General features: G+C 41.5%; 2 protein-coding genes across 7 annotated transcripts in view; both read left to right on the plus strand.

Moving 5' to 3' along the window:
* The first annotated feature begins 1,243 nt into the window (after positions 1-1,243).
* sorbs3 (sorbin and SH3 domain containing 3) lies at positions 1,244-22,574 on the plus strand. 6 transcript variants are annotated; one of them, XM_030738033.1, is made up of 21 exons: positions 1,244-1,416; positions 9,828-9,900; positions 10,549-10,737; positions 10,943-11,015; positions 11,209-11,342; positions 11,462-11,525; positions 12,391-12,429; positions 12,518-12,605; positions 14,165-14,273; positions 15,769-15,822; positions 15,964-16,071; positions 16,642-16,697; positions 17,882-17,952; positions 18,515-18,576; positions 18,708-18,754; positions 18,878-18,992; positions 19,091-19,216; positions 19,882-19,983; positions 20,559-20,653; positions 20,756-20,862; positions 21,315-22,574. In XM_030738033.1, the coding sequence occupies exons 2-21, from the start codon at positions 9,889-9,891 to the stop codon at positions 21,374-21,376; spliced, it is 1,713 nt and encodes a 570-aa protein (XP_030593893.1). In that variant the 5' UTR covers positions 1,244-1,416; positions 9,828-9,888; the 3' UTR covers positions 21,377-22,574. The 6 variants fall into 6 exon arrangements, with proteins under 6 accessions (XP_030593893.1, XP_030593891.1, XP_030593888.1 ...); XM_030738031.1 differs by having other exon boundaries at positions 1,254-1,416; positions 19,882-20,427; positions 21,869-22,574; XM_030738028.1 differs by having other exon boundaries at positions 1,262-1,416; positions 19,882-20,427.
* Positions 22,575-23,486: 912 nt separating this feature from the next.
* Positions 23,487-25,845, plus strand: part of pdlim2 (PDZ and LIM domain 2 (mystique)) — a 34,815-nt gene continuing 32,456 nt past the window's right edge. The window contains exon 1 of the mRNA XM_030737500.1: positions 23,487-23,723. The gene's annotated coding sequence lies outside the window, so the exon portion shown is untranslated. The remainder of the gene's footprint in view (positions 23,724-25,845) is intronic.

Raw genomic sequence — 25,845 nt, forward strand, 5'->3', positions numbered from 1 at the left:
TGATTCAGCGGTTAATTAAATTAATGAAATCATTACATTGAGACAAGGACTCTTTATGAAACTTGACAAAGAGTTGTTACAGTTTGATAAAGAGTCCTTGTCTCTGGTGAAATCTGCTAGTCTTTTACGATCAAATGTAAGTCCAACAGTTCCCCTTAGAACCACTGAGGGACAGTGTGGTACTATTTTTTATGTTAAGATGCTTTCCAAAGCAAAGTCTGTCAAAATGAAATTAGAGGATATTTTGGGGAAAAGTGCATTGCTTTTTGGCAGCAATGCGGCTCCAACATAACAGAGGGCTTACATTATCTGACCACTGATGGAAAAACGCTTTGCAAACTTCTACTTGTTCCTCTGATGTTTCAAAGATGAGGTTTATGAATCAAAAAATGAGTTTCTTTCTGTAAATAGTTTGTTGCTCATCTGGGAACCTGGTCCGAGAAGAACAATTAATGGCCCCTGTGCAGCTGTTAGGTAACGTGGCCGTCTTTTGTCTCAACCACGAGGACAGACTCACAGAGGTGTGACCTTTGGTTTCTGGTCTCACAGCCAGACTGTTAAATATTTATCTTAGATGGTAGAGCTTAACTGCTTCTGAACTCAGGGTGCAGGAATCTGCCAGATAAAGCCCTCAAGAACTTAACAGAAGCCTAACATTTGTCCAGAAATGCAGCTGATCTATATGATTACACTGTGGCCTTCAAAGGAAAACGACTTTGATACTGCAGTTTTCCTATACTGGGTGGATATATAGGGCCTGGTACTGCATCAGCATGTGGAAAAAGACACTTAGTTTAGGATAGTCTTTGTGTGTCTTAGTGTTAATGTAAAAAAAAAAATGCTTTCCTGGATTCTGAGCCTTGCAAAGGCACAGGTGAGCAAGTCATCAGAGCTGTCTGGATGTCGTAGAATGCGCTCCAGACTGTCTTTTGTGCTCGATATGAATGCAACAGACATACAGTGAAAGACTTAAGACAGTGAATAGACCAACACTATTATCATACTAAGGCCTATTCATTGAGATTGCTATAGAAATCATCTTTCTTGGCATGTGCTGTTAAACACCGGAAGGCGGTTCCACTGCGCCTGTGCCTGAATGGGAATCTCTATTATTTCCAGCTGTGGATGGAAACTATTACCGAGCGCCTTCTCCCCGATGAGCTTTAAAGAGCATGCTCACACAAACACAAGAAACATGCACACACATATGCGCACGCCTATGGACGCCCAGTCAAACATTCAGACTCGGGCTGAATCATTCACAGAAGATAAAAGACACCCTGTTGGCTTTACAAAGCAAAAGAGGGAGGGCGAGTTTGGGAGAAAGAGCAGCAGTAGCACCCTCCTTCTTTTTCATTCACTTCCTCTCTTCCCTTCTGTGCTGAAGAGACTTCACCGCTCAGCTTGCGCCCGCCTGTAAGTACTTTACAACTTGTGCCTCACTATGACTAGCGCAAAAGTTAGAATCACCAGCATGTAAATGTTGACAAAGGAGAATGCAGTTTTTCTTTCTTCTGTCAGTTTAGATTTAAATTTTTCATTTGAAACTCTGACACAGATTTCATATTTGTTTCTGCTCTTCATTACTCAGTTCATCACTGGCACTGTGACAAACAACAAAAGGCTTTTTTTTTTTTTTAAATCACTGCTCTGTTACTGCTGTGACTTTTTTTCCTGCAGTGACTTGTTAAGCAAGTGTCTGTGGTTCAAAAGATGGTTATCATCTGACCTCTATCCACAAACTGCCTCCTGTGGTGGCTTCACTTCTGGGGATATTTCAGTGCATTTTCATGCTCTGTTTTTTTTCCCTTTTTTTCTTGAAAATAGGCATTAAGACCTTTGAGGATTTATTTCAATACAAGACATGTTTACAGTGTGATCCAGAGTCCTGGGACATGCACCGCTCAGAAAAATGTTGTTTACTGCTAAAGTAAACCCTGATGTATTTTTGTTTGTTCTCAGTGACATTCCACATGCTCTACCTCAAAGCACAACCTGTGGTATGAATGACACACACACACACAGTGCTGTATGATGCCATAATTGCTTATCAGCTTACCATCATGATGGCAGTGTTTTTCTAACCTTTCGACTCATCTCTCTTCATATCCTTCATTTGATTACAGCATTATCTGTTGACTTGCTGTCTCCTGTCTCCTCAGAGGACAGGGAAGCTAATGCTAAAAAAACCCAAAAAAGCCTTGAGCTATAGCCACCAGTTATTTTAGGCTTTTAGACTATGATTGACTTATGTCGTGGTTTATTCATTCCCTGGAATCTGTGGCTGTCATCCTTTGAATGAGCTCGTGTAGTAACACACTGGCAGTAAAGGTCTGCTGGAATCCTTCAGTAACAATGAAGGGCTCATCTGTCTTCCTTCCTATCCTGATTATCTGTGTAAGCAAAAAAAAAAGAAGAAGAAGAAAAATGGAGTTGAAAATGAGGAAACCTTCGTGTTTGTTTGGCAAAGACAAATTGAACAAGGGATTTGAACTCAGAGAGGTGCTGAGTCCCCCCGGGGCCAAACCGTCTATTGCCTCTTGCGTGATTACCTCATTTAGGTGTAGAGTGACAAAGTACCAGATTTGGTCACAGCAGGGTTAAAGTCTGTACCAGCAGGACACAGATTATGAAGGAACCCTCCTCTAGAAAGCCCTGCACTGCCCAGCTTGCCCATTTAGGTTCAGCAGCTCAACTGTTTGGCAAAAACAACCCCGTGAAGCATACAGGGTCGGTAAATGGATATCTGCACTGAGCTTTGCTGTACCAAGCCAGACCGCTGAATTATTGAAAGAGCTGAGTGCTTCGATTTCAAGTTGAAACTGGCGAGCACATGCACAGAAACATGCACTTTTAAACAAACGGGCAGACCACTGACTAGGCCCTGATAAATGTCCTCCTTTGTCCTGCTGGGCTTCAGTTTTATTGCTGGAATAAAACGTGGATGTGAAAGTGGATTGCATTTGTCAGCAGGTGATTGGATCACTCACCTGCAACATGGACCTTGTAACCCAGTCTACCTGCTGCATAAACTGCGCCAAAGCAAGACTGTCAGCACACTGGATTTCAGGTTTTACACTTTTTTGGCAAGAACTGTGGGCAAACTGGAAATCCTGGTTTTATTTGGGCAAGAACTGTGTGCGTGAAAGGCAGCAGGATTTAAGAATGTGTTTGCTCCTGTTCGACTAATTTGCCTTTAAAAGGGCAAAACATCTTTCAGTCGCTCCTTGTTTCTTTCTATCCTCACATCCAGGAAGTATTGCTATTGTGTGTGATCATGGGAGAAAAGTCAGCAGGACTTGTGCTGTCAGTGGTTGCCTATGTGGCGTAGAGTAATGACTCTGAAACACTTCCAGAACTACAGGAACAGAAAGAGCTCTTATTCTCCCTTCATGCCTTTGGCTAGCCAGAGACCTGGACTTTGCACACACACACACATAGGTACACACATGCATGCACACTCATATAAAGACACACACACACAGACACACACACAGACACACACAAAAGGAGAGGAAGGCATGGGAGAGATAAAGTTAGGAGGGGACACGGTGGAGTCAGTGGGTAGTGTCTGGGAGGTGGAGGTGATGAACTATTTGGGTTCCCCTTTGGTTAACCCCGCGCTGTGAAATATCACCTTATCACAACAATAGAGCTGCTTCACTGAAGGAGGTGCCCCGAACTGACAAGCCAAGTGCGGGGGTGCCTTTTGGGGGGGGGGGAAGTTGCTATGGCAATGCCTGTCAACGGGAGAAGTCTTCCATGGAGGCAGGCAGAGCGAGGGCTGGAAGAGAGAGAGAGAGAGAGAGAGATTGTGTGTCCTGGGTAGTTTCAAGAGTCAGAGAAAGTCGAGGGAAGGTCTGTAGCGTGGTTTTCATGCACAACTGAGGCAGACTGAGTAGGTAAGTACACCAAATGGGAGCGCAAATATAAAAAAACAAAGCAAAACAAGGATTGACCTCAAGCAGTGTGGCTGTGAGGAAACATGTAAGCTTTAAAATTGTGTTTTGTTTATGGTTGATTAACCTGTCTGACTGCTTAGGGATTACACACTGCTCCACAGGATTAATGCTGAAGGTTTACAGTGTCTTTGCAGTGTGCTTTAAAACAAGTTAACTCGTGTAGTTAGTGTTGAAACAGACAACAGGAGTGGAGTGAAAGAGCTTTGGAGTAAGTGGAGGACAGGGCAGCTGGAGTTACAGCTGGAGCACCGAGAGAGAGAGAGAGCCAGAGAGCCAGAGAAAGAGAGAGAGAAAGAAAGCAAGAGAGTGAGAGAGACATGGCATTGTGGGTAGTGTTTCCCAACATGTCATCCCTCGTTGCTTTCCCCAGTGGGTAAGTGTGCACTGGCGACTGCCAGGTGAGCTCAGAGGAAATAATTAGTTCTGACAGAATACTTTCCCATCGTGCAGCAGATATCAGGCCTAATGGCCCCCAAACTGTCCAGGCATCACTGGAAGCCCTCCTCACTGTCGGGGTAATTTCCACAGCTGGCTTTGACTCCCTTTGTGATATTACTGAGGGTCTAGCTGCCAGCACTCATATCCACAGGCTGCACTCAACTTTGAAGATGCAGAATGACAGGCATGAGGATTTGTGACATTTTTCTGTAGTTACTCTGCTCTGAGCATGTATTTTCTCATGCTTTGTCTGGCATATTGTACACACACTTAAATAACGAATTATGTTAAATGATGGGAAGCATGCTTTTTTGTAAGAGCAAATCTGATAAAACAGAACTACTTGGGCGCTTCCTGGAGAGGGAGGCCGTGATTTACTGCCCTTGGGCTTCTCCTGGGAACACATCGCCTCTCCATTGACAAGATGTACACAGACTCCTCCTGCTGCTCAGACTGGAGGAGTACCATACAAGGAGGTGAAATACTTCCCTCCTGATAAATGTGTGTATCCCCCAATAACTGCATATCATAAACTTGCGGCTGCAGGACCTTGTATGGGCTGCGTCTTCACAGCTGCGAAGTTGCACGCGGGCAAGCAATGTTGTGCGATCAACCTCGCAAAACTGACCTCTCACATAGCTGCAGAGTGACTCATTTTATGTGTTTAGAAATAAAAGCCTGTTTTATTTACTCGACAAATGTGCTTGTAATTACCATCTCACCACTTTTTAAGGCAAAATTTCTTTGGTTTTACAGCACTCTTATGTAACTCATTGGGCAGAGTGCAACATGTGTACGTGCAGATGATAAGGCTTTAAAATAATATCCACACTTCTTTAGATGGTTAGAATATCTTTGGACTTTTTTTTTTTTTTAAGGATTTTTTGATGCTGTTCAAGTTGAATTGTTGTAATTGGCTTTTTTTGTGAGCTTTTCACAGCTTTTAGAGCTTTTAATCAGTAGTTCACTCTTGAAGAGTGAACGATTAACTCTTGTTTCTGCTCACCATGCTGCACAAAAGACTTGCACTCATGAATGGTGCTCAGTTCACATGTGACTGTTTTCTTTTTTTAAAGACCATCCTTCCTGACTTGCAAAAAAAACAAACAAAAAAAAAGAATCTGGATTTTCCACTCTGACCTCAAATCATGACTTTCCCAGTAGCTAACACACAGGTTCACAGGTCAATGCTGTGGCAGTTTTTCATTAGAGCATGTGTGGCCACCTTGACAGCCTTGTTCTCAGTGAGAACAATGCAAGACGCTCTCGCTGTTTGTGTGGCAGAGACGAAGGTCATCAAAGGTCAGGGTCTTCGCAAAAAGACCTTTCTGTGGAAGACAGAGAAATTTAGGACGTGTCAACCTTCTGTCATCAGCTGGCCTTTCTGGGGTAATGACTCGAAGCTGTGTGATGAATGGAATGGGTTTATCTTTACAAACATTTTAAAGGTTTGCTTCTTTTTTTTTCTGCAACAACGTTACTATATCAGTAATGTTATTAACAGCTGTGGAAACCTCCTTTTGTGACTCACAGGAATCACAGGGGTGTGGTGAAGTTCATTGACCTTGTGGCTGCTGAGTGTTTCTGCTCTGCCTCAACAACTTCTGATAATAGCTTGGTTTCTCATCAACCCCCTTTGGACTGACAGGAGAAGTAATCTTACAACTTCACTAATGTCACTTTTTAAGTGAATTGCAATTTAATTTGCAATTGCTGATAGAGCTAATGTTGACTTGTGGGGGTTTTTTTTGTATTGGTATACGGAGTTGAATATTTGGCTCAATTCTTTGGAAGACCAGATGAGTTTCTTTGGGATAGAGTCCGAAAACTTCATACTAAAATCCCCTGATTCTAATTCAGCCTGTCCTCACTCACCTTCCTCTTTACTGAATGGAGGGCAAAAGAAAATGAGAAGCTTTTTTTAGCAGGCTGGAAGCATAAAATTTTGGTGTTGTGAAATCATGTCTAAAGCAGGGCACCCTCCTTTCATCTCAAGTACATGTGGGGGCCTTTTATGGGTCTGTTTTTCTTCCATCCGCAATCTGATGCAATGATGATAATGGACATCTCACCTAGCAGGGGGTTTCATGTGTAAATACGTCTGCTGTGGCATTCATGTGTTTCATTATGACGGCATCGCAGAGCTTCAACACAACCGATTCCAAGTCCTCTCTTTGAAAGCTTGAAGCTGCCTCCTGTGTTGAGTCACAGTAATTACACAAGAACGCACTGGGCGTCCAGATTAAATGTAAGAAGAGCCAGACATCTGAACAGTGTATTTTTTTTTTTTTTTTTTTTTTTTTTTTGCTACATGTCAACACAGAGTTTTCCTTATTAGGTAGGATTGTGTTTGGTGCTGTCAAACAGGGAATGCATGTAGTTCTGGAGAATTTCTGGGTTGCTCTCCAGAGAAATGAGAGTCACTATTATGACATGAGCTTACTCATCAGGAAGCTGCTTCGCTGAAGTGGGATATTTCAGCTCTTGGGCTTCTGCATAGATGGACACAATATCAGCCATTTCCTATTACAGGGCACTTATTATGCTCATTTCTAATTCCATATTTAAGTTCTTGGTCCACTAGAATAGTAAAGACCAGGCTTCAAAATAATCCATATTTGTGTTATACTGGATATCTAAGTGTACCCATCAACCCCACCCTTTCTTTAAGGTGTCATTGAAACAGGTTTGCTGCTGTACCCACAACCAGAGCTGTATGGCTGATGACCATGTAAAGGATAGCCACTCTCATTCACGTCACACAGATTCAAGAGTAGAAAAAATGTAGAAAAGAAGTCTGAAGTCTGAGCTTTTAGCCAATGGGAATTATTTGTACATACACTGAACTGTTTTGATCCCAGGAGGAGACACAAATCCCTTTGGGGTTGCGTCAGGAAGAGCATCCGACCTAAAAACCTGCCAAATCAAACATGCGGAGCAACCTGCTGTGGCTGCTCCCTTGTGAATAAGGGAGCAATCGAAAGTATCTACACTGACCTCATTATCTGAAAATCTGACTGCAATTCACATGACAGAAAACAAGGAAAAGCACAGCAGGTACCCTTTAAGACCAGTTATAGCTGTAAGAGTTTATTTACAAATGGACAGCAATGTAATATCTTCTGGAACTTTGTAGAGAGCTTTTGGAAATTTGGAGGCAATGAGAGATGATGCTGAGTTGCCTTATGGGGAATGTATATAGGAATATATACATTATGTAGGAGAAACAATTCTCCTACATTGTTGATCTCTTGTGGACACGCATGGAGGTACAACACTCCCTTTCTGATTATATATTAATCTGTATTTCCGTAGAGAGACATATGACAAAAGGCAGCTGTCATAGAGTAGTTTCTGTTGAAACTCAAGTGGCAGAAGTGACAGAAAAATCAGCTTCTTTGTTTCCTCTTCACAAGTTCTGCTGAAAATTACTAATCCATTATTCATCAGTGGTGTTAAAAAAGTGAAATTGAGTGTCTTTAAAGGGCCGGGGAGGCCAGATGTAAACACAGAGCAGAATGTCACTGCATGTACATGGAGCTTGTTTTGCATTGTTCCCTGCCTTTGGTTGGATAATCATTTTGTTGTGATTGCTTTGGGTGATGATAGGTCATCTGTCATGCTCAAGCATTAATGGTATTGTTGAAGACACAATCTTCCAGTTCCCATCTATTTCGTGTTACGTAACCGGGGTAATTGGGGGATGATGACTCAGATGAGTGACACTGTTGTCTGGAAACTGGAACGTTGAATCCATCAGAGCACGGACTCTGCGCTGCCTCTTAGTCTTGTGCACACAGACACAGAGTGCTTATATTTTTTTGGTCTTAACCACAATGACTATAGACTCTAATGTTCAGCTGCAAATACCACATGGAAAAATCATTAGTGCAAATTGTGCTGTGCAGCTTTCAGCCTGTAGTAGTGGTCTGTGCTCAGTCATGACTTTCTTGCCATGCTACAAATACACAGCTTTTGACAGCAAATAATCCTCACAATAACTGTGTTGTTTACTTCAACAGTTACTACTAATTTCTGTGTTTTTGTGTGTGGGTGTTTTCAAGCTAAGATTGCCTTTGCAATGGTCTGGGGTGCAGGGATTTGGTGCTGAAGAGAAGCGCGGTTTCCATTCATACACTCAAAGGACCATTTAATCTCTATAGGCATCTGCCTCATTCAAGAGCGGAAACGGCATCCCTCTTATTCTCAGCCTGCCTGTGATGTTGAAACAGGGGCATAATCTTTTGCTTGAGGTGTAGCTGATTGGGAACTGGTGTCTACTTTTGGTTGCTGGCCTTCTCCCATCATCTAGTTGCTTCATGTCCAGCTCACTGGGAAGAGTGAGGCAGACATGTGAGTCACACTCATTGTTTTTGGGTGGGTTTTCCTTAGTAGCAGGGAAAAGTGGGTGACGCTCATTTTCCCTCTTTGGAAAGCTAGATGCATGGGATAATGGAACAGCTGTAGAGTCTGCCTTGATGTAAAATGTGAACTTGTTACTGGGAGGCTTTGTGCTACCCCACACAAGTAATGACTAAAAGGGAGTCCGTTCAGGGGGCACAATTTGGAATGAAAATGTAAACAATAATATCCTTCGATCTGTGGATTATGAAAGATACACTTATAGGACACTTCCAGCAAAAAAACCCAACATCAATATACAATCCATAAAGGACATGAAAGCCAAACCTATTTCAGTACTGGTGATCTTACAATGGCCAACACCACTGGTTAAGATGAGAGCATGAACAGGACCAGTAGGAGTGTAACTGAATGCATTTACTCAGTACGTTACTGAAGTACAGGTTTAATGTAGTTGTACTTTAAGTATTTCTATCTTATGCTATTTTCTGCTTTTACTCCACTTTATTTTGGATGCAATTATTGTACTTTGTAATCCATAGTATTTATTTTAAAGTTTTAGTAAGTCATCATTTTGCAGATTATTTACATTATTATGGATCAAGCTAGCCAGCAATATCCGAGTAACTAAAACCACCAACAGCTGGTAGATTAAACAGATATAAACACAGGTAATTTGAATATATTTTGAGTATACAACCTGTGCACTATTAAGCTACTTAAGTAAGATCATAACCTTTACTTAAAAGTTTAAATACTTTGTTCAACTATGCCAGTCAATTATAACAATAAAAATTGTGCCTAATGGTTCCTTTGCCAAGTGTTGCCTCTGATTTTAATTCTGATTAAATATTCCGATTTCCTGTGGCCCCACCTGTGCCACCCTTTTTAAAAATAAATAAATAAAAAATCCTGGAAATGCTCCTGTGTGGCTATATAACAGTTTGCAGCAAAAACTTGTCTGAAAGAAAAATTATGTGGGTAATAGTCTTGTAAAGAGACAGTGTAACTCATTTGGAAAGTATTTAAATGAAAATTTCATGTGAATTTTTTGTGTCTTTGCAGATAGCTTTGATGCCCTGCAAAGGAATTTGATATCTGTCACACAAGAACCACAGCAGATCACATGCAGTCGCAGGTAAAGCCAGTTTCAGCTCTGCTAAATCTTGACATTTTCAGCTGTTTAACAAATGCAGTTTTCTTGAAAAAAGCAAATATAAACTGGCAGGAGAAACACTCATTAGTGTGACACAGATCAGTCCAGTGTAGTGTCACAATCATCATGCCTTTGGTGATGATAAGAGTTCAGCCACAAGACATGGGGGTTTTCCCATGACCCCTAGCATGGATGACCAAAGCACCTGATAGGCAGGGTTGGAAAAGAGGATCCAGCCTAGCCATCATGGTCTGGGGGATCACTATGGAGACCACTTCTACCACTGCTGGGGTTGACATCCTCGACCCCTTTCCAACCTCTCTGTCCTGTCTCCACCCCCTGGCTCAAAGACAGGGAGAACTGCCTTTCTGCAGCTGTGGCAAGAGAGATGATAAAGTGGGTGAAACAACACTTCCCACTTCTGTTGCTTTAAATAAATTAGAGGCCTTTTCATCAGAGGCTCCCCAACTCAGGCCAGTTATTTTCTGGAGAATAGCTTGACCGCTAACAAGTTCACATGACCTTATATAAGAGAGCAGTGTTTACTCAGCGCCAATAGGAGAACATGACAGGAGCAAAGTTCACACATTGTTTTTGTTCATAAATATTTTTCATTTCCTCTCTGTTTAGCAAAGTGCAGAAGTGGTTGCTGATCCGGATGGCTCCCGGATCATCTTCTCCGGGAAGCCTGGAGTTTCTTCAGTTCAGCAAATAATAACTTCTCCAGACTTGACCCATGAGGTGGTCATCTCTCCTGGACTACCCACTCCTCCTCTGAGCCCCTTTCACTCTGTGAGGCTGCCAACTGGAGAAATGAAGGTATTTGATGGCCAGGAGGCTGTGTTAATAACTACACTGAGGCTGAGTGTGTGGTAATCAGTATACAAGTGCTCCTCCCTGTGGAAATACAAAGCATCACATGCTGTTTATCAGTGTTTTGAAACCATCACTGCTGCAGCTTAGAGTTACATAACACTTAGTTGTTTGTAACAGGCCTGATTTATGCATTTCTGTCCGTTTCAAGGTGTCAGAGCTGAATGGAGGGACCCCAGCAACTCTCAGCTTTGGATCATACTATGGACCCTCACATTCAAACAGTAAGATTATGAATTTAAAATCAAAATTGAAATGCTGTAAAATTCAGAATAACTGTAATAACCAAATAGCTAAGAAGCTGTAATATGGGGAAGCTGTAGTTATCTGAAATAAGTGAAATTGAAAAAAAAAAGAAAAAAAAAAAGAGCAAAACATCATAATAAATGTAATGTTGTTATTGTGACTATAACTCAGGTGGACTGTCCAATGGCATCCGGGGCTCTGCCACGTTACCACGCAGCATGGCTCCCACCAGGGAGGAGAGGCTCATCAAGTTCTCAGGAATCGGTCCAGTGGATGAGACTGGGATGCCCATTGCTTCCAGATCAGTAAGATAACACTGCTCTAATTCTAAAATACTCATTAGATAAAATGTGTTGTATATTTACCAAATTTTTACTGGCCAGGCTTATTAACTTTCTGCGCCTCCTCTGCCTTTCAATACCAGAGTGTGAACAAACCCAAAGACTGGTACAGGAGCATGTTCAAACAGATTCACAAGAAACCAGAAGGTAAGGACACTCCTCCTCCCCCTCTCCTCACATACACAGCTCCAGAGTGAATTCCTCTCTGTGTCCGTGTCAGGTACTGCTGAAGTGATCCAGCAAACAGATTACTGCGGGGGCAGAAACAGGCATGATGAAAGAGCCCTAAGGTCTTATGTCTGTTCTGTTTATTAGCTTTGACAATAATCCCAGCTCCTCCTACATCTGGCTGGTTACTTGTCTCCATTTCATGTTTCATAATAGAAAAACATTCCCTGTGTGCACAGGAAAAAGTACCCTCACAGCACCCGAGTGGATTTTTGCAACCGTTTTGATTTAGAGAAACAGGTGCTTTGCTTTATCTAACACTAGTAGAAATGAAAGCACTGACTATCACTATCGCGTCACCATCGGTATCTCAAGGTCTGAGATATAGTTAAAGAATAATCACAGTGGAACATCTGGGCACTTTAGGAGAGTTTTTAGGCACTTTGACCTATTTACACTCATTCACACTTTTCTTTTGTTGCCTTCCACTACTAGAATTTGACAGCTGCTTATGCAGATTAAAGTTTTATGTACAAAACATATATAACTTTATACATAAACAATAATTCTTAAAAAGAATGGGGCATTTACGTAGTGAACACTTTTCTGATTTAACTCTTTAGTACACTTGTACAGCTGCTAGTGACAGAAGTGCAGATTTAAATCAGATGCTCTTTTTAGTGTCGCCTATTTACTTACAAGTCTTAGTAAAGAGTAATAAAACATTGGCAGTGAGTAGTATGCAAGTATATACAAGCAGCATGTAACATGTTGGTGTTGCATTCCAGTTACACACTTATAAAGTATTAAAAGCAGTCTAAGAAATAATTTCCTTGTTCACCAGAACCTGAGCTGGAGCCTTCAGAGAAGTGGTCAGCTGAAAGTGAGTGAATTCACCAAATTCCACATTGTTGACTTGTCCGGTTATATAATCAGTTTTTAACTTACGACTGATCTGCACTGATCTGTAGGGCTCCAGCTGTCTGCCAACACAGAAGAAAGTAATGAAGCAGACAAGAACCTCTTCAGACTTACACCTCACGGAGCTTTACCAGACTGGTGAGATTTGATGCAACTCTTTCAGGATCACAGGCTGACATTTCATATTCCAGCATGCACTGGGGAAAAAAAAGACAGGCGCATCAAATGATACTGACAATAACTAGCGTTGCACCTTAATATTATTTATGTGCTTTATTATCTAATAGATCAATGAGAAAAATAATACCACCTCACCTCCCTAAATACCTTGGCAACATTTACCATAGAAGAAACAGCTAGTTTGGCTTTGCACAGTAACTACTGGCAACCATGCAGTATCAGAGGTTTAAAGAAATGAAGAATATAATCAGCGCTCTCTCTCTCTCTCTCTCTCTCTCTCTCTCTCTCTCTCTCTCTCACACACAAACACACACACACACACGCACACACACAGGCTTGTGTTAACATATAGATCCTATGATACTAGAAATGCACTTATTTCCAGGACATGCTCTTGGTACATTTAGCCACATAGCAAGCCAAATTATGTCAGCTAATTTAATTTTTCCAGTAAAGGGGCTCAAATTCACTGAGCTGATGCTAAGCAGCAGATGACTTACCTGCCTCTGAAAGCAGCCATCACCTAAAAGTGCTCAGCATTAACCCTTCTACAACCACAGGGGTCACCTGTGATCCCTACCGTACAGTTGGCATAAAAAAGATGAAAAACTTTTATTATTTTTTGCATCAGGCTGCAAATGCATTTATTTATTTGAATGTTTTGCTGTAAAATTCAGCATTTTGATATGAATTTCTATTGGGATGCCGCCCCATGTGGCCATTATGTAGTTTGTGTAACTTAAGTGTTGTCTTCAGTTTAGTCGCAGAGGTTGCTGCTTGGTCCTGACAAGTAAGGAAGCTTATTTCTGCCACTGAAAAGAAGGTGGCCTTGGGTTATTATCTCAAAATTTCAGGTTATTATCTTGAATATCTTGACTTCATGATTTAAAATTTCAAGTTATTTTCCCAAGTTTGAGTTTTTTTCTTAGAAGATTGAGTTAGTAAGTCAAAACTCGCAATTTTGAGATAATAACCCAAAATTTTGACTTATGGATAGCAATAAAAAATGTTTTTCAGTGGCAGAAATGAGCTTCCATAGACAAGCTGAAATGGAGTCAAACTGTTATTTTGACCTTTTGATTTAGGTTAATATTATACTTCTGCACCACACTCAGATCAATGAAAAGCTAAAGTTTTAGATCAGATCAGAGTTTTGACATATTTTTATTGTGCCACAAAACTCACAAAGACATATCAAATACATTTAAGTTAAAGATACTTAAATAGGAATTTACAGAATTTCTCAGATCAGATACAGACTGCAGCTGACGTCTTATGCAAAAACTACAAAGCCAAGAGTAATAGGGGGGAAAAATGTGAGGGATGGACAAGTTTGGATTTGTTGTTACAGGCACTTACAATGAAGTCATGATTAAACTGTTGTCCATGGTGTGTGTGTGTGTGTGTGTGTGTGTGTGTGTGTGTGTGTGTGTGTGTGTGTGTGTGTGTGTGTGTGTGTGTGTGTGTGTATATGTGTGTGTGTGTGTGTGTGTGTGTGGGTGGGTGTTATGTTTCAGGAGCGAGGGTGTGGATAGGCTGTCGGACCCAGGAAAGCAGCACCCTCAACCGAAGAGCATATTCGACTTTGAGCCTGGAAAGAGCACCACCTCAGAAAGCCACAGACAGGTACAACCTCATATGCACTCATAGTTTAAAAACAGGCTCTGATATATCACTCTGATTCCTGCATTAAAAAATGTTCCTTTGTGATTCTTTAAGCTGTGGGTTGTTGTTTGTTCTTATGTGTTGCGTTCTTTGTATAGTCTTGCACTGGTCTTCCCAGTGTGGAGCTCAAGAACAGGTTGGTTACCTTTTCTTTAAGGATTACAGTCTAAGTCTGTATTCCATCTTCTCACGCGAGGCGTCTAATGACTTGAGCGTGTGGTCAGTGTACGGTACCTACCGCTTACCACCAGATGTACTCACTCCTTTTATTCAGAGGATCCAGTAGGCTCCCAGCATTCATTCATTTATCTTTTCAGTCAAGAAAAGACATTACCTATGTGTTTATGTTGAGCCTTAAGGGGCTTTGCATTGCAAGGCAGTGATTTACAGGCTGGTGAGGCTGAGACTCTGAACTAAGGGCTGCTGTTATTGAGTGTGCAGTGAGTTCTAGACCGGTGTCTCTAGAGTTTTTATTTTGAATGGCTCTTGCAACAATGTCCCAAATCTGGTGCATATTGTGCCTTGTGTCTGCACTTGTGAAGAAAAGAAATCTTTGTTTCCACTCCCCCACTGGAGCTGTGGGGTCTTGTGATGCGTATTATGGTCCTAACCTCTTGTGGTGTATAATGGCTCACAGCATGGAGACTTATTTCATTTCCTCTTTGTGACAGTGGCCAATGTTGCATCCCCTGGACAGTATTTACAAAACCAACTCTCAGACCATATCAGGTGTTGTGCTGCTTCACAGTGACATTACAGTCTGTGATTGTAGTGAGGAAGACTCCGAACAGAAGGGAAGGACTTGGCATTCAGAGGGACACATTTTGCCAAGGTTTTACAACATAAATAAAAAAAAAAGAGGATTAGTCTGCATTTCACATGGGCAGAGCCTTTTAAAGCAATGTTTGATAGAATCAGGGGTGAAGTCTTTACAAAGAGACGGTAAAAGAGGAATTCCTGCGCTAGTTAAATGAAATATGCAGATTTGTCTCTTGGCAGCCAGCCTGTATTTAAAGAAGCAACAAAAATTAGATTGTACACAGCCTGGGCTACGAAGGATCAATATAAATAGTGCATAAGTTTACAACCAGTAGCCAAAATTAAAAAGAAAAGAAGTGATGGGAGAAACACCCCTCAACCACGGTAAGTGTTGATGTTGTATAGTTTGTCCACAGGATGGCACTGTGCCACTTGTGTTGGCAATGTGTTTGGAAGGCCGCAAACATGTCGGGCAGAGAGTAAAGGAGTAAATAAATGACTGCACATCGTTAGGAAAAACTGTCTGTCTGGTGTGTTTGAAAAAAAAAAAAAATTTTTTTTTAATTAACTGGAATGTTGGAATACTGGATTTTTAAATCACCAAATATCTGTATCAGTATTGGTCTTAAAAATCCTTTCTGTCACGCTCTATTCATTAACTTCATTTAAATTTTTGTGGGGTTTTTTTTGTCCATAGGCTTATCTATCTGCACAGAAACAGCAAGAGAAACCAACGTCTCCTTCAATAGAGGTGAGCGTCTTTTACAGAATTTATTTCTGCATTCTAAGATGTCTCAAAAAGCTGAAAAAGGGACATCATTAGCGCAAAACATTAGACTCTGTATCAGTGTTTTAATCTTGCCATTCCACCTCCATAACTGCTCGGGCTCAGGCCAGTCTGGTGTCCGAGCTGAGTCGATTTGAGGCTGAGCTGGACTCGGAGATTCAAGGCCTGGAGCGGAGACTTTCCCAGAAGAAGCAGCATCGAGGCCGGGGTGAGGTACTGAGCCCCCCTCCTGACTCTGTCTGCTGAAGCACCCCACTCCCTCACCACCAATCTAGCAGAATTCCCACCTACCTTCAACCTTACTCCCTACACTCCCAATGAAGGCTGTGTGCCAGTGGGATCCCTCTGCTTCCTAGCTTTGACATGTTTTTCTATGTGACCTGGAACATAGTCCCAGAACTGCCTGCCTGTCTTTGCACTCAGATCAATCTGCTTTGTAAATCACCTGCCTGCAAGTTCCCTGCAACAAATGTAGACCTGGCTGCTGAACAAGAATTACAAATCAAAAATTTTCAGCACTTTTTGATTATGTCATGCTTTTCCTGATTCCTGTATGATTGAATGAGCCTCATAGTCCGCAACTGAACTGAAATCACAGGCGGCTCAGACAGATCATGAGTGGTGTTGCTTGTAGCCTGAGGAGGATAGGACCCAGGGGATTTCTTGCTCCTTTGGGAGTGGTCAGCACCTCGACTTTGTCTGAGTTGTTGTGAGATTTCCTGAGCTGTGAGATACAGACGGCTTCAGGGGGAAAAAACTGTTTACTGTTCACTCTGCTTGCAGGAGGCCAGAGGCAGGGACCCGCTAACTGCTCCAAAGACCGGCACTACAAACTACAGGTCAGTCAGTGGCACTGTTACACTATTGTTATATGGTCACAATAAGGCATGTAGTAAAAATCATTACTGCATATATTTATCTGGATTTAATTAGATTTTTTTTTACACTACATTCTTATGACTTGAGATGCACTTTTGCTGTAGATTTTTCCTTACTTTCTATATATAAGACCATTACATGGCAAAAACACATATCAAGACTTTTTGAGTAATTTAGGTAAGTTTTCTGTTTACAACAGTCAGACTGTTTGAGGAATTCTCATTTTATGGGGATGTTTAAAAGTTATTAAAAGTGAATTTTACACTGTGTGGATTGTATAATAGTGGCATATGCAGCACAGGTTAATAGAAAATCCAGGGTCAATCGTCACATAAGAGACCTCCTCTGAGAGCAACTCCCTGCCTCTTAATCCACTTTAATATTGCGTCATCTCTTAGTAGTAACTGCTCCTTTCTTGCTGCTATTTTAAGAAACCCAGCAACATGATTCGACAGAGAAACCATTAATGCTTTGCAGGATCCCTGCTAGTTGTTCAGGTAACTTTCTGTGCTAACAGAAAACCTGTTAATTGAACAAATCCAAGTACACTATTTACTTCAAACAGCTGACGGCATTCCACATTTCTCCCTGTGTGTGTAATGCATTCTTGGAGGATTCTCACTGTTGTTTGCTAAGTTGAGTTCATTGGTTGTGACCTTTTCCAGTCTCAGGGGATTTAGCTTAGGACATGGAAATTTAAAACACACAGCAGGGACAGTTTGTAAGTTCCCTACCACTTCCTGTTATCTGCACACTTTGTTTAGCTGTGGGAGTCCAGCTGCAAACACTGGGATACAAAACTGTGCTGTCTGCATATGCAAATGAGTTCACGGGGAGTCCAAGCCGGAATCTTTCGGGTTTCGGATTCATTCCCAACCCAAACACCAACTCAAACCCAAAGACCCAGGATTGTGATTAATGAATGGCGCATCAGGGCTATAAAGATAACTGAAGCTTCATACTTCATTGGAAGCAGATTTTCAAGTCAAGAAGTCATTTGCAAGGCCTTCCAGCTGTCCAATTATATTCAGGAAATTTTCAGAAAACACGCACACACTCCCCACTTGGTTTAGGTCTTTGACTTAGTGCCTTCTCATCTGTAATATAAATCTAAAAAAATCTTATATCGTCTTCACATTTTCAGCAATTCATCAGCATCAAAGCAGCCTGTCCATCATCCTGTTGGCCCGTCATCAGCCTCTGCATCAACATATGGTAAACACAGAGCAACACACATGCACAGAGGCCTTCCCGCCATCTCTGCAACGTTGTTGATAGTGATTTATTACAAACTCTCCTTAAGTTGATAATGCTCAGCCTTTCCTCTTTCTTGAACCCGCTCTCGCTCAAAGACACGTGCTTTTACAAAACAGGCCGCTCATTTAATCAGCCCACATATACTTGATGAAAGCTCTAAGTAATCTAATATTTGCTGATGGTCTCAAGGCTGTCTTTCATTGCTGGTGTCGTCTCCTGCTCTGGTATTTTACTTGTTAGTTGGAGCTGGTGTGAATATGGAAAGCCTTTGTAGATTTTTTTTCCTCCCAAAGAAACAGCTATGGATGGGTGGGGAGGAAGCCCTTAAAAATAGGAAGTGAAACCCGGAAGACCTGATAAGAGATTAGCACTATTCAATTGTTTTTCCTGGAAATTCAAAATCCCTTTTAACCCTATGTAGCTGTTGCTTTGACACAGCAACACATTCAAAAACATTTGCTGAACAAAGGAGTGCATCTATTAGACTCCGCTCACTTCTTTTCCCTACTTTGTTCCACAGTAGAACGTCTTTCACCTGCAAATGAAACCATGGAGCTCCCACCTAAAAAAGAGGAGAAAAAGGTATGTTCCTATGACTTTCCTGCTACCTAAAAAAGTTGGAAGATTGCATCATTTTGCATTTTGATTTTGTTTCAAAGGCTCAATGGTTCATGACGCTTGCATTTTTCCTAAAACATGATTTGTCTCTCCAGATAAAAGCGGCACGAGCCAAGTTTAATTTCCAGGCTCAGTCACCCAAGTGAGTCACAGTATGAGCTGATCAAATAAATATGTTATTTCCTCTCTGAATGTAAAGTTTTAGCAGTTTCAGAAACTCAAATGCTCCTTTTGAGTGTCTCATTACTCTTTTTCCTTTCTTCAGGGAGCTCTCACTGCAGAAAGGCGACATTGTTTACATCCACAGGCAGGTAGATGCCAACTGGTTTGAAGGAGAACATCATGGAAGAGCTGGGATTTTCCCCACATCGTACGTGGAGGTAAATTTCTTCACACCTCTCATTTGAGGCCAATTCCCTGTGATGCGCTCATATTGTTATAACTTGAATGAGGCTAAAAACTCCAATGTGCTTCACAGGTTCTGGCTCCTACAGAGAAGCCAACACCTATAAAGTCTCCCACTCTCCAAGTGCTGGACTATGGGGAAGCTGTGGCTCTGTATAACTTCAATGCAGACCTACCTGTTGAACTTTCTTTCCGTAAGGTGAGTAGCTTATAATGCATCGCTTCTGTTTGAGAGAAGCTCTCTGAGCTAAAAGTTAGAGCAGTAACAGAGCTAGATTTGCTTCCTGGTCACTGAATCCCTGCATCTGCTTGTACTGAAATACTTGAAGTTTAAAAATGGACACCAGTGTTATATCTGCACAGTAAACAGATGCATAGCTTTTCTTACCTGTTAAACTGTGTAAAAAAAAAAAAGGGGGGGGTAGGGTGGATCAGTAATAAAATGCACTAATTAACAGGGAACAAACGTGAAAGTATTATCGATATTTGCTGTGGCGGTATGGGACTGTGATTTCTTGGCTGAGTATAGCAACAATTTTACATCAAGCAAACAGGCTGCTAGCAGTACAGTGAACACTCATGAGACTCTTTCTGAATATCTAACTGCTGGAAACAAAGGCAATGAACATATTTCCCAAACTATTCAACTAGTCCTCTAGAAACTACTTATCAAAACAGCTATAGGTGGTTAAATATGAATTTTCTACCATTGCTTTTGCACTTAGGATGATGTTTCATCATAGAAACACATTCAAATTCGGTTTTCCACAATTATCTCTTGTTTCGATGGTTTTGTGTAGTTTTGTTTTTATTTCATGATACTATCAACCATAAAACTTTTATAACCTCTATTTTATACTTTAGGGTGAAGTGATCAGTGTAACCAGGCGTGTTGATGATCAGTGGTTGGAGGGCAGGATTCCAGGAACAAGCCGCAGTGGCATCTTCCCGGCCAGTTACGTTCAGGTCAACAAGATGCCCCGCACCAAATACTCCATGGATGACTACTCACCGGGACCCATGTCCCCCATCTCCCCTGGACCCCAAAGTCCAGGACGTCCACTGCACTCACCTTCCCCGCGGTCACCACTGTCCCCTTTCACCTACACCTCCCTGAGCCCCAAACCCGACCACTCCCCCGTGAAACCGTCGTCACCTTCACCACTCGGCAGTCCAATTTCACAGTCACGCTCTCCCACTCAGACACCTGTACTTAAAGAAACAGCTAATCGCTTGCACCTCAGCACCTCCACAACTCCCACCAACCACAACAATCACTGGGCTGGGACACACTCAGCTAACCAGAGCTCCACAGCTAGAGCCATTTCACCCGCCACTCATTCATCAACGTCAGCACACAGAGCAGGAGCTCCCACAGCGAACACTCCCCGATACTCTGACCACTCACAGGTCTGCTCTAACTGCTTTTCTGAGAAAGTGACACAATGTCCACACCCATAGTGTTATTGTTTGTGCGGACAGGAATGTGGCTCATCATTTCACATTTCATAATAATGACATGAGGTTTTTGTTTTTCCTAGGGTGCAATACCCAATCAGGCTGCTCCGCATGCCAATTCCCTGCAGCAAACGCAAGCACCAAACAACTCCGGCTCAGTAATGGTGCAACGCCAACCGTATGTCTTCAGATGTTTTTATTTGTTCACATTGTTACAGTACAGAACAAGTGTTGCAGCTTTGGTGAATTTGTGGTTGAGGATGCTTGCTCTCAATTTTAGATATAAAGCTGTTTACAACTACAAACCGCAGAATTCAGACGAGTTGGAGCTCAGAGAAGGAGACATTGTACAAGTGGTGGAGAAATGTGATGATGGCTGGTTTGTAGGTATGTGGTTTTGTTTATATATCATTTTAAGTGCTATTTTAACCATATCTTAGTCTGTATTGTAGAAACAAGATGCTGAAGCAGGATTTTATACAAAGATGAATGAAATTTAAAAAAGAAAACAGTGTTTTGGCTTTGGGCCACAATTTGAAGGCCATGGTTTACATATCTTTGTTCATGTATCACAATGAAATACTTGTTGAACTAGTCAAGCACCTACAAGAGTTTTGTCACCAGGAAACAAACACATTTTTTTAATTGAATTTTTTCCCTTTGATGTGTCACCCTTATGTAGACTGGCAAGGAATAATTATAGATGTTCTATAGTATTATAGTGTCAGTGCTCCATCTAGTGGACAAAATGAAACATTGCTGGTGTCACTGGCACAGCAGTAGAAGAAGCTCCACAGATGTTTCTTTTGTGTGACCACTGCACGTTATGCTCTCTGCAGGTACGTCAGAACGGACTCGTGCTTTTGGGACTTTTCCTGGGAATTACGTGGCACCGGTTTGACTTCCTCACTTACTGCTTGCCCACATCCATCAGGAGTCATAAGAGCCCAATTAATAATGCCATTATCCACCACACTCCCATGCGTTGATTAGTACAGCCTGCATGTTCACCCTGTTTCCCACAGGAGAGGTGAAGAAAGGGACTTTGTGTGATTTCTCACCTCACCCCTCTGCATGTGTCTGTGTGTGCTGCGCAGAGATTCTGAGTGTCTACAAGCACTTCACTTCAGAGGGTTGAATGAATGCAGATGACACTGTTTCAGATTAAAAGAATGGACTTTATTGTTCCATGACTATTTGCAGCTGCAGGAAATTTGCATTCCTCCCCACTGAACAGCACTGTTCCCTCAGAGGCCCTCACAGTATGATGCTGCATTCAACTTTCCCTCACCATTGGTGCCACCACAAACCACTGAAATTTCAGTGCAGATTAGGATTTTTTTTTCCCCAGCTTTCTTTAAATATTAATATTTCCTTCAAATATTTTCCCCAGATTTTCTTTCAGATCTCTGAACATACCCGGTGCAGGTTTGAGGAAACAACATGAAAATCTGTAAATGGTGCTCAAAGTGATGCGCAGTGAGGGCTCAGACATATCAAGATATAAATGCTGAAAAGTATAAAATGCATGTGCTGGTTGATTATGCAAGTTATTGATTGTATAATGGATGATATTTCACCCTTTTAAGTGATGGAGTTAAATGGCAAATTTGAAAGTAAAGAGAGGACATGTTCAGTGCTGTAAGAGAAGTATTTGCTTTGAAACCGAATGCACAAGATGAAATATGTTAATGTCTCTAAGTCAAATCTAGACAATGGCTTCACAGCAAATGACTGAATGATCTTTTGAAGTATCTGAATTTATTCTGAACGTGCCAAAACTAATCTTTAATCACATGCCTCTGTTAAACTGCATACACCCAGCTCACTTTATTCTTGCTACATTTTTTTTACTACTGCTTTTACAGTGTTTTCCCTGCTTACGGGTTGAACAGTCACATTTTGAAAACAGTATTCATAAAAGCACGTATTTTTGTGCCCGTGCAACCTCTGAGAGTTTGTAATCCTAATTAAAGCATCCTTATTCTAAAGTTATTTTACAAGATATATTCATGATTTCATTGTAAAAAAAAAAAAAATATATAGATATTTAGCAGACACAGAAGATGATTGTACAGACTGTAACCTGTCATCAAATGGAAAGTATAATATATATTTGTTTTAAAAAAACATGTTGCATATGTACGGTACGCAATTTAAAAAAAATTTATTAAACATTACAGAGTGATAATGAAAGAAGCTTGTGTTCATGTGTTATTTTGTGGAATAGCCATTATCATAATATTTAATAGCTAAGATGGATTACACTAGAATCTAAAGGTGACGGAGATTGTATTTAACTGTTTATGTATATATTAATGCACCAGTGAATAATACCACAGTAATACCAACACAAACATGCTCCTCTTTCTCCACACATGCAGCAGAACATGCACAAGCTTGGCTGTAGCGTTAACTGAAATGTATAAGAGCAGAATTAGATATTAAATTTACTAAATAAGCCAAATAAAAAAAAATGAAGCTGTTGCCAATCAGATAGTATTGCATGGTGGATCAAACTCTGATGGTACTTTTCTGTGCTCATAAATCCATCAGTTTTGACAAGATCTCCAACACCACTGGCTGAAATGCAGCCCCAAACCATGAAGTCGTCTGCTATGTGTAGACACAACACTGACTCATCTGTCAGGTACAAGGACTGGACTGAAAATGAGCCAAAAAGCAGCCAACTGCCAAAGAAAATCGTTGAAAGAAGCAACAGACTCATCGCTAAGGTACAGTACGCCAGCGACCTGCTCACAGGTGAAAGCCATTACGCTCAATTAGCTGCTGAGCGGAGCGCGTGCTGTTGTGCCCGGCTCCGTCAGCAGGTGGCGTGTGAAACACACAGCGCAACCCCCCCCCCCCCCCCCTTTTTTTTTTCTTTTTTAAATAAATTATTCAATTATGATTGCGGTACACTCCACTCCTCTCTGCTCCTCCTCCCTGATGTGACACGCCCTGTGTCGCTGCCTTCGTCAGCGCTTTTATTTTGGTAACGGCACATGGCTCCTCGGGCTCGTACCACCAGTGCTACCATTACGCGCGCTGCCACAATCCGTGTTCATGCGTGCCATCCTATCTTCTGACACAACAGGGCAGAGACACAGACACGGGGGAGTACCAGCGCCTTGTGGAGCTTTTCTGCTTTATATTCGTTTTTTGGCGACTGCAGTGAACTGGGACCAGTGCTGTTATTTTCTCCAACAGGTGGAGAAGGAACCTTAAAGCTCACTGCACTCACCTTGGTAAGTGGTTACAGCGAAATGAAGAGTTTCAACTTCTGTGAAGCTTTGCAGCTAATTAATTTCACTGACGTAGCTTAATTACCGCTCCCGGAATATTTTGGGGGGTGAGTGGGAAAATTTTTTTATTTTCTTCTTTTGAGTTGTTGCTTTTATATAACGTCAGTCATTATAAGTTAATATTTTTCAATAAACTTATAAATCTGTTCAGAATTATGTGGAACTATATATAAAATGAAGTAAAGCTCCAGACAGTCGTGTTTTATGCAAAATATGTGTCTTGTTAAAGTGTACGGTACGCATATGTGAGCTGAGTGTAAATTGGAAGTCAGTCTAAGAGAATAAAAGAGCTTAAACCCACAGTGTTCATGTTTCCAGCACCTACTGTAGACTTTCCATCCCTCCCGCGTTCAGGGAAGCGGGGTGGTTGTTGCACATTAAGCAGTCAGGTTGATTTGTGGAGGGGCTGAACCAGGTGCAACCTCAGGAAGCTCTAAGTCAGTATTTATGTCACATTAGCCGGCTGCTGATGCTATTATCTTCTCTCTCACCTCACTTAAAGTGGTTTTAAAACGACCTGGCTGTGTGAGTGGATGAGGGGAAACCGCTTAAGAGTGCAACCCAGAGCAGTTATAATGAAACAATCATGTTTTCAAATCTCCAATGCCTGCTGTCTGTATACTTTAACCTTTGTGATTATGTCTGGCTGCCTTTCATGTGCGTGCTCTTTATACTCTCTTCTCACTGTTTGTTTCCTGATGGTTTTTGCTTTATTTGAGAGAACTCTCTGACAGGATAAAGCCATCCAGGAACCAGAAACGGTCCACTGTAATTTTGAAGCATAGCGGCAGCTTTTTAAGAAAACACAGAAAGGGCCAGCTCATTACTTCCAACTCAGAAAGATATGTTGTTTGTTTTTACGATTGCACTGAGGTTTTAACTGAGCCAAATGAACATTTCTCGTCTATGTTCTGAGTATAAATCAGCCTGTGTTGCTGTGACTTTGATTTTGTTCAGCTCTGATGAACGTGCATACAGGAAGTCAGTTTTAGCTGTTTGGTCTGGGAGATGAGTGTGGTGTTTTTTTTTTTTGTTTTTTTTTTTTTAAATCCTGTCTGTTACAGAAATTTGTTTTTCGGTTTTATCTGAGCCAGGGCCCTTTGAAGGGTGGTTTTGACTGTTCTTTGTTGCAACTGTGTCTTCGGCATACAAAGAGCAACACAGTTGTTGGTGTGCATCTTTTTGTGAGGTGCCATAGAGATGCATGCAAAGGATGTGGTGAACTACTCTGACTGTTGAACATCTGCAGTTAAATCTGTAAAATATGAAGAGCACCAACATTACCACAAATGGAGGATGCAAAGTGATAAGTTTCAATTCAGTCAGCTATATTGGTGCTGCCACAAAGTGATGAGCACATTTCGGAAAGGAATGATGGATGTTATTAGAGGCTCCAGCATTAAGTAATGCTTTTAAGGCTTTAATACAAGATGAAATCCACTAGCAGCATCCACCCTTAAAAGTTATCTTACTGGAAAGGGAGTAACCCATTCTTCAGGTGTGTTTCAGTCCATAATTATTTTGATGACACATAGTAGCCATATATAACAATACAGAAATTCACCAACCAACACCTCTTTTGACATCATTTGTTATTGTTTGATATTTTTTCATCTCCTTAGTGATTGCAGCTATATATCTGACCAGATGGGTGTGATGTGGAGAATGTACTGAATGTTACTTTACTCGACTCGATCGAGGGAGAGGCTTGCTGTTGCATACTTTTCCTTTTTAATCAGTGGGTGGGTGTGTGTGTGTCCAGGTAGGTGCCGACCTGTCAGTGTACTGTGTGACACATGACATGAGCTGTGGAAAGTTCACACTAGTGCACGACGACCTGTGAGATCCTTGACAAGTGTGTGATTCATACCAAGAATATTCCCCTGAAGCCACAATAGTTCTTCTAAGAGAGAACACATGAAAGATCTTTCACTTGAGTGTATGCGTCTGCTATGTTCATCAGCCTTTCTTTCAGCGTGTTGGAGAGCCAGCACTTGTTCATTTCGGTCCAGTGGATTTTGGCACAGCTTTCACAGAAGAAAAACTGTCTCACTTAAGCATTCTG

This window comes from Archocentrus centrarchus, chromosome 9 (assembly GCF_007364275.1).
Source record: "Archocentrus centrarchus isolate MPI-CPG fArcCen1 chromosome 9, fArcCen1, whole genome shotgun sequence".
NCBI classification, from domain to species: Eukaryota; Metazoa; Chordata; class Actinopteri; order Cichliformes; family Cichlidae; genus Archocentrus; species Archocentrus centrarchus.